We start from the raw sequence: 9229 nt of genomic DNA, 5'->3' as shown, positions 1-9229 counted from the left end.
TGTAGTTGTATAAGACTCTGGTGCGGCCGCATCTGGAATATTGTGTGTAGTTTTGGTCGCCATACTATTGGAAGGATGTGGAGGCACTGGAACGGGTGCAGAGGTGGTTTACCAGGATGTTGCCTGGTATGGTAGGAACATCGTATGAGGAAAGGCTGAGGCACTTGGGGCTGTTTTCATTGGAGAAAAGAAGGTCTAGGGGTGACTTGATAGAGGTGTATAAGATGATTAGGGGTTTAGATAGGGTTGACCATGAGATCCTTTTTCCACATATGGAGTCAGCTATTATGAGGGGGCATAGCTTTAAATTAAGGGGTGGTAAGTATAGGACAGATGTTAGGGGTAGATTCTTTACTCAGCGAGTCGTGAGTTCATGGAATGCCCTGCCAGTAGCGGTGGTGGACTCTCCCTCTTTATGGGCATTTAAACGGGCATTGGATAGTGCATATGGAGGATAGTGGGCTAGTGTAGGTTAGGTGGGCTTGGATCGGCGCAACATCAAGGGCCAAAGGGCTTGCGCTGTATTTTTCTATGTTCTATGTTCTATAACAACAACAATATGCATTCATATAGCCCTTTGACAGTAAACATGTCCTATGGAGCTTCACAGCAGCATTATCAGACAAAATCTAATAATGTCACATTAAGTCAGGGGATCACAAGTTGGATTTCAAAGAAAGTCTTCAATATTTAGGCATTGCTGACATTTTGTCAATGTTTTGCATCTTGTACACAATCCACAAGAAATGCCAAAGTAAAGGATGTACACCATTTATATTAGATGAGAGGAGTGTGCTAATTGGTTGGCAACTAAACTGTGATTGTTTGAGGTATTGGCATGGAAAATGCACCAGTTAATGACAACTGACAGTTAACTACCAAGCTTTGTTTCAAAGAGAGAAAGAGGTGCAGAAGATTGAGGAGGGAATTTCAGAAGGTACAAGATAGGGGCAAGAACAACCTACAAAATGCAATGCGATAATTCCACAAAGTTCCTTCAATAACACCTTCTAAAAACATGCAACTTTGCCGACTGAGAAGGACAGGGGCAAGAGATGTATGGGAATACCTCCATCCTGACCTGGACTGAAATCGCTGATCCTCCATTGTCATGGAGTCAAAATCCTTGAACTCCCCTCCTAACTGCACTGTGTATGTGTCTACACCTCATGGACTGCAGTGGCTCTTTTCTGTGATTTTAAACTTTAATTTTGATAACCAGGCATACCTATCTATAATGCTGCATGATAATTCCCCAGAGAGAATCTTTAAACCTGACTCCCAATTGTTTATTTATGTTTATTTTCTGTCTACAGCTTCCTTATTCATTTGTAAAGTAGATACTTGAATAAGGCCAGCACCTGTAATTTAATCCTGGATTAATGGGATTGTTTTAATGTAATGTCTTTTTCAAATACACCAGGTGGCAGTAGCTGCATTGAGCTGTTGCTGACTTTAATATTGTACTGAACTGATACTCCTTTTTAACTGGACTGAATCCAATGAAACAAAACACCAACTCATGTAGCCAGAATCTGTTTTACTTCTTGTTTCTTAAATATAAAACTTGCAGTTCGTCCCTTTCACAGGATCTCCAAAAGCTCTCAAAGGGAAGGTCTCTATTGTCCTAGTGGACTAGAAGCTGGTGTCTGTGTTTAACCTGAGGGTCACTGAACCTCAAATGGGTGGAAGGAGGGATGTTGAGGAGGAGAACCATTTGTTGTAACCTCAGCCGGTCCAAGAATTGAACCCAGGCTGTTGGTGTCACATTATATTGCAGACCAGCCAATTGAGCTAACTGATCCCCAAAACAGAAGCTCTAAGAAGCCAAATAAATATTTTTTGACAAATCACTTGTGTTTGTTGTGTGTGTCCCTTACCTTTAGGAGAGTTCGCGTTTCAGCAGTCCTGTGCTACATGTATACAATGTTGTGACTCTGCCTGATAGTTAGTCTGTTGTGGGTCTGCCATGCCATCCCTTGCTGTATTATAACTTCATAAGTTCATAAGGGATATAGGAGCAGTATACAGCCATTCGGCCCATCGATTCTGCTTTGCCATTTGATCATGGCTGATATGTTCATCACCCCCAATTTTCTGCATTCTCTCCATATCCCTTCAACCCATTAGCAATTAAAAATCTGTCTAACTCCTCCCTGAATTTACTCACAGTCCCAGCATCCACTGCACTTTGGGGTCGCAAATTCCACAGATTCACAACCCTTTGGGAGAAGTAGTTTCTCCTCAACTCTGTTTTACATTTGCTGCCCCTTATCCTAAGACTATGACATCTCGTCCTAGAATACCCCACAAAAGGAAGCATCCACTCCCCGTCTAGTTTAGCCACAGCTTTTATCATCTTGAATACCTCAATTTGATCTCCCCTCATTCTTCGACATTCTAGCAAGTATACACCTAAACTATTCAATCTCTCTTCATATGACAAACCCCTCATCTCTGGGATCAATCTTGTGAACCTCCTCTGAACTGCCTCTAATGCCTCCAACACTACATCTGCTTTGTTACACTAATGTGTTTTGCAGTGGATGTAAGTTTGCTCGCTGAGCTGGAGGGTTTGTTTTCAGACGCTTCGTCACCATAGGTAACAGCATCAGTGAGCCTCCAGTGAAGTGCTGATGTTATGTCTCGCTTTCTATTTATGTGTTTAGGTTCCCATGGGTTGGTTATGTCATTTCTTGTGTTGGTTATGTCATTTCCTGTTCTTTTTCTCAGAGGGTAGTAGATGGGGTCCAAATTGATGTGTTTGTTGATAGAGTTCCGGTTGGAATGCCACGCTTCTGGGAATTCTCATGCGTGTCTCTGTTTGGCTTGTCCTAAAATGGATGTGTTGTCCAAGTCAAAGTGATGTCCTCCCTTATGTAAGGATATTAGTGAGAGTGGGTCTTGTATTTTTGTGGCTAGTCGATGTTCATGTATCCTGGTGGCTAGTTTTCTGCCTGTTTAGCTGTGTTAAATACGCTAACCCATTCAGTTAATCAATCCTGTCAAGTGATTTACCCTTACACCATGATCATTGAAATGACAGGATAGAACAGCACAACAAACTCCAACAAATACCAATGACCAGCTGGCCTGTCTTCAACGATGTTGGTGGAGGGATAAATACAGACCAGGAAGCTAGTGACATCCCTCCATCAATAGGCCCCTCCCAAACCGTGTCCATCTTTGTGCCATGGATTCATCTGTAACAGCAGAGCAGACTGGAGTGTAATAGAGGGCGGCATAGTGGCTCAGTGGTTAGCACTGCTGCCTCACAGTACAAGGGTCCCAGGTTCGATTCCAGCCTCGGGCAACTGTCTGTGTGGAGTTTGCACATTCTCCCAGTGTCTGCGTGGGTTTCCTCCGGGTGCTCCGGTTTCCTCCCGCAGTCCAAAAGATGTGCAGGTCAGGTGAATTGGCCATGCTAAATTGCCCACAGTGTTAGGTGTATCAGTCAGAGGGAAGTGGGTCTGGTTGGGTTACTCTTCAGAGGGTTGGTATGGACTGGTTGGGCCGAAGGGCTGTTTCCACACTGTAGGGAATCTAATCTTCGTTGGAAGTTATGCAGCACTCCCTCAGTTCTGTAACCACCTCTTGGCTCTGGGTTCAAGCTCCATTCCAGAAAACTGTCCACAAAATGGAGGTCACTTCAATGCAGTACTGAGGGAAGGCTGCATTATTGGAGGAATGATTAATCAGATTGCCCACCTACCCTCTCAAGTGACCTTACCAGCTGTGAAATATGTTGGGATACCCTGGGCTTAGTGAAAAACATTGCAGAAACGCACTGAAGTATCACTCAGCAACAAAGATAGGTTCTGAAGATGGCTTCCTGGAGCCAAAACGTTGACCCTGTTTCTTGCTCCATGGATGCTGCCAGACTTGCTGAGTTTCTCCAGCAATTTGCTATTTCTGTAACAAAGACAGGAGATCTGGTCTGCCCTGAGCTTAGTAAGTCATATCTTCCTTTAGACAACTAGCACTGGCCATTATGATTACATTGTTTGGAATTCAGCAATACTTCCAACGTTTGTTTGTCCACAAACTTGACTGGAATCTCGTGACCATGTGAATTCCTCAGGATTGACAACTTGTGACTTAGCTGGGACGGTCAAATCAGAGCCACACCACTGCTCACCATGTCATATGGTGTTGCCAGCTCACTGCACTGCACTGTACGTGTAGCTGCCCATAATGAAGTTGTTGCCCACCATCCTCTTTAAATGTAGGGATCTCTGGGACCTGCATGGTCTACTGTGATAGAAGGAAGCCATTTCCTTGGCCTAACTGGATGAGTCTCTTGTAGTTAACAAGATACAATTGATGATGAATGTACAAATTAGGAGCAGGTGCAGGCCATTCAGCCCTTCAAGCCTGCTATCCCAATCAATAAGCTCAGAGCTGATGTGGGAGCTGTGTTTTGCTGGACTGTCTGTTTGCAGCCATCTTTTAGTCAGTCATGGTGCTGCTTTAGCCTTGGCATGGCCCCTTGCCCTGGATGGCTTTGGCTGTGAGGAATTCTGCTCTTCCCACGTAACTCATGAACTGTTTATCTGTAGACGCCTGCTAATCAGCATGCGAATGGAAAGTGCGTTGATTCAAGGTCTGAGAACAATAGCACATTAATGTATAGTCTTGGCAAGACCTCAACTCTGTCTGGTGTATGTTCATGTAGGCCATCTAGTGACTATCTTGTGTCTGACTGAGCAACTGTCAGCTCGGACTAAATAAACACGCGGTGACCTGGAGTGCTTTGGAGTTGCACCAGTCCATTCTAAGGAAATGTGTGCTTCCCATGATATCCTACAATAAAGTTTGTCAATGCTAAGGTCTGAGTCTGGGGAATTTCTTCAACAGCTGATCTGTTTATGTTCCAAATTCCACATTCTGATCTTTCATAACCTTGACTCCTTTGTCTGACAAGTATCTAGACCTCCGCCATGCTGTCAACACTTTAAAACCATTGTACATTGGCAACAAGTTACAGAATACAATGGCATGATGGACATGGTTAGAAAGACTGACGAGGACTAGATGTTAGCTGTCAATCCTTTGTTTTGCTGTTCTGTTCCCTCCTCAATGTAAAATTATGGTAGAGAGTGGTGCTTACAGCACTTCTCAATATTAACCCACTTCCCACAGTCCCATCCATTCCAAAGAAAACAATCCCAGTCTATTTAATCTAGCCTCATAATTAAAATTCTCCAGTCCAGGCAACATCTTCTGCAGCCACTCTCATACAATTACAGCAATCGGAAAACTCAGTGACCACAACTGGATGCAGTTTTGTACAGTTCCAGGAAGTTCTCCTACGCCCTAGATTTAATTTCTCAGCTTGCCTTCCTGCCCATTACATCATAAGATATAGGAGCAGAATTAGGCCATTCAGCCCATTGAGCTGAAAATGTGTTGCTGGAAAAGCGCAGCAGGTCAGGCAGCATCCAAGGAGCAGGATGCTGCCTGACCTGCTGCGCTTTTCCAGCAACACATTTTCAGCTCTGATCTCCAGCATCTGCAGTCCTCACTTTCTCCATTCAGCCCATTGAGTTTGCTTCACCATTTGACAATGGGTGATATGTTTCTCAACCTTGCGCTGCCTTCTACCCATAATCCTTGACCCCCTTAACAATCAAGACCCTATCTATCTCTGTCTTAAGGACACTCAATGACTTGGCCTCCACAAGCCCTCTGCAGTAACAAGTTCCACAGATTCACCACCCTCCGGCTGAAGAAATTCCTCCTCATCTCAGTTCTAAAGGGCCATCCCTTCACTCTGAGACTGTGCCCTGGGTCCTAGTCTCCCCTACTAGTAGAAACATCTTCTCCACATCCACTCTGTCCAGGCCTCTCTGTATTCTGTAAGTTTGAATCAGATCCCAATCATCCTTCTACACTCCATGGAATACAGACCCAGAGTCCTCAACTGTTCCTCATATGATAAGCCCTTCATCCCCAGGATCTTTCCTGTTAACCTCCTCTGGATCCCTTCCAAGGCCAGCACATCCTTCCTTAGATACATTGCCCAAAACTGCTCACAATATTCCAAATGCAGACTGAGCAGAGCCTTATACAGACTCAACAGTACATCTCTGTTCTTGTATTCTAACCTTCTTGAAATGAATGCTAACGTTGTTTTGTCTTCCTAACTGCCAACTGAATCTGCACAATAACCTTCAGTGAATCCTGAATTAGGACTCCTCAGTCCCTTTGTGCTTCAGCTTTCCGAAGGCTTTCCTCATTTGGACCACCTGTCAAGCCAACTTCGGAGACGTGTGGACCTTCATCCCATCTGTTCCTGTACACCTCTCAAAGCCATACACTTCCCATTGCCTAACCTTCCCCAAACACATTACTTCACATTTCACATTGTGTGACTGATTTAGACTCTGGTGAGTCTGAGGTGTGCTGGGCTGATTTAGAAAGCTCTTACGGCCAAAGTTTTATCGACTGTTTTAATTCCGGGAGTTTGGGTGAGTTGTTAAATACCTGAGTGAAGGATCCCCGAGTACGGGTCACTAGGGGACAGGCAGACATTCTTCTGAGTTCTGCGACCATATCGTCTCCCTGGGCGATGGACCGGCGGGTCCTCAGGTATATCCTGCTCCTGCCTGTGAAAGTGAGCACAGTACAGAATCATAGGATCACACATTCATCCCATCAATCCTGTGCTGGTTGAAGGAGCTATAGAAATGGAAAGTAGGAGCAGGATTAGGCTATTCAATACATCAAGCCCGCTACACCATTCAATATGATCATGGCTGACCATCCAATTGAGTCCCCTGTTCCTGCTCTCTCCTCGTCGATCCCTTCAGCCCTGAGAACTGCATCTCCTTCTTGAAAATAATCAATGTTTTAGCACTCATCACCTTCTGTGGTGGAGAATTCCACAGGTTCCCCACTTTCTGGGTGAAGATATTTCCCCTCATCTCAGTCCTAAATGGCCTACCCCCCCCCCCCCCCGTATCCTTGGACTTCAACCCTTGGTTCTGGACTCACCGGTCATTAGCAACATTACTCCCTTGTTTTATCCAATTAACCCCGCTCCCTTACCCTACAATTCTTCCCCAGGGTAAGGGAGTCTAAAACCAGAGGGCATAGGTTTAAGGTGAGAGGGGAAAGATTTAAAAAGGACCTAAGGGGCAACGTTTTCATGCAGAGTGTATGGAATGAGCAGCCAGAGGTGAAGGTGGAGGTTGGTACAATTACAACATTTAATAGGCATCTGGATGGGTATATGGATCGAGGTATATGGGCCATGTGCTGGCAAATGGGACTAGATTGATTTAGGATACCTGGTCAGCATGGATGAGTTGGACCGAAGGATCTGTTTCTGTGCTGTACATCTCTATGACTCCATAACTGATCGCTGTAGTTGGGAGCTTGCTATGCACATAACGGTGGCTGCATTTCAAAGGTCATAGGAACAGTGAAATCTTCAAGAGTCATCACTGGATTATTTCCTTTAGTAAGCTTTACATTATCAGGATTACCATCTCAGCAGGTCCTGTTTGCTCCGACTAGTCCTCACCACTTACTTGAAACCAGAAAATGCTGGAGAAACTCAGCAAGTCTGGCAGAATCCATGGAGACAGAAACAGAGTTAACGTTTCAAGTCCAATGTGATCCTCTCCGATCTGAAATATATCAGATGGAAAGTGTTAACTCTGCTTTTCTCTCTTCACAGATGCTGCCAGATCTGCTGAATTTCCCCAGAGCTTTCTGTTTTAATTGCAGATTTCTAGCAATCGCAGTCCCTGCTTTTATTTTTAGCTAACTACACAAATGCTGTCACAACACAGATGTTAGTCCATGGTGCCGATCCATGGTGCCGGTACAACCGAATCAGAAGTAGATTGAATCTAAAGGTACATTGATTGGCATGAAAACAATAAGAAGTCCTGAATTTGCGATGCACAATCAAGTATTTTGATAAAAATGCAGTTTAATGCGTTCTCTCTATCAACTAACTTTCTGCCTCTAATAAACAAGCTAGGTCTGATTTCTGTTCTCAATTTTACAGGCGCTATTAACAAGAATTTACCAGGATGTCACCGAGAATGGAGGGTTTGAGATACAAAAAAAGGCTGGAAAGATTGGAACTTTTTTCACTGGAGCGTAGGGGTGAACGGTGACTTTACTAAGGTTAATAAAATCTTGAGGGGCATAGGTAAGGTGAAGTACAAAGGTCTCTTCCCCAGGATGGAGAAGCTCAAAACTAGTGGCTATACTTTCAAGGTGAGAGGAGAAAGATTGAAAAAGGGACATGAGAAGCAATATTTTTACACAGAGAGTAATTCATGTGGAATGAACGGCCAGAGGAAGTGGTGGACATGTTTCAATGTTTAAAAGACATTTGGGTAAGCTCATGAATAGGAAAGGTTGGGATGGATATGGGCCAAACACATACAGGTGGGACTAGTTTAGTTTGGGATCATGGTCGGCGTGGACTGGTTGGGCCGAAGGGTCTGTTTCCGTGCTGTATGACTCTATGATTCTATGACACTATAAATCATTTCACTTCAGCCACAGGTAATAATCAGATTTCGGATCATATTCCGAATTTGAATTATCTGAGGGTTGCAGCTGAAACAGCCAGATAATGTATCATTTCCTTTTGGATCAAAGACGTTGCTTTGTAGATGGAGGATACTCGGCCCATCAATCCAGCATTGATGCTAGCTCTTCAGCTGGAACTCTTCAGATCCATTTCCCTGTGGCAATCCTGTGGGGATAGTGCAGTGTAGTGAAAATATCATCGGACTAGTAATCCCAAACCCCGGGCTAATGCTTTGGGGATGTGGATTCATGTACTCATCATAGCATTTAAATCCCACCATGGTGAAATCTGAATCCAGTAAGAATCCGGAATTAAAAAGCTAGCCTAACAGCAAATGAAATAAGTCCACAGAGGCTGGTATCCCATCACCAAGTCACCCTCTATTTACCCGTGGAGAGTCTTTGACACTGATCCAACTCCCTTGGAGCCAGTTCTCAGAGTGACCAGAACCCCAAAGACTCCTGTTACATTTTTCCCCCCCATTACCCCCACACTACTGCCTAACTGCGGCAGTGCTTATAACACTCCTGGTAATTTTTTTTTTTCTCTTCTTTTTCTTTTTTTTCTTTTTTTTTGCAGGTGTGAGACACAGTGAAAGGCACAAAGTGCACGAATCTTTATTCAAATTCCACCACCAGGAAGATAGGAAAACACCCGAGTGGCCAGTGACAA

General features: G+C 44.2%; 1 protein-coding gene across 1 annotated transcript in view; it reads right to left on the bottom strand.

Annotated features, from left to right (window-relative positions):
• Positions 1-9229, bottom strand: part of LOC122559921 (N-terminal EF-hand calcium-binding protein 1-like) — a 136390-nt gene that overhangs the window by 25504 nt on the left and 101657 nt on the right. The window contains exon 7 of the mRNA XM_043710029.1: positions 6487-6608. Coding sequence (XP_043565964.1) covers positions 6487-6608 — 122 coding nt within the window. The remainder of the gene's footprint in view (positions 1-6486; positions 6609-9229) is intronic.

The sequence above is a fragment of the Chiloscyllium plagiosum genome, chromosome 20 (genome assembly GCF_004010195.1).
Source record: "Chiloscyllium plagiosum isolate BGI_BamShark_2017 chromosome 20, ASM401019v2, whole genome shotgun sequence".
NCBI lineage: Eukaryota > Metazoa > Chordata > Chondrichthyes > Orectolobiformes > Hemiscylliidae > Chiloscyllium > Chiloscyllium plagiosum.
Note: the sequence above shows the minus strand (reverse complement) of the source record. Positions and strands in the feature narration are given on the sequence as shown.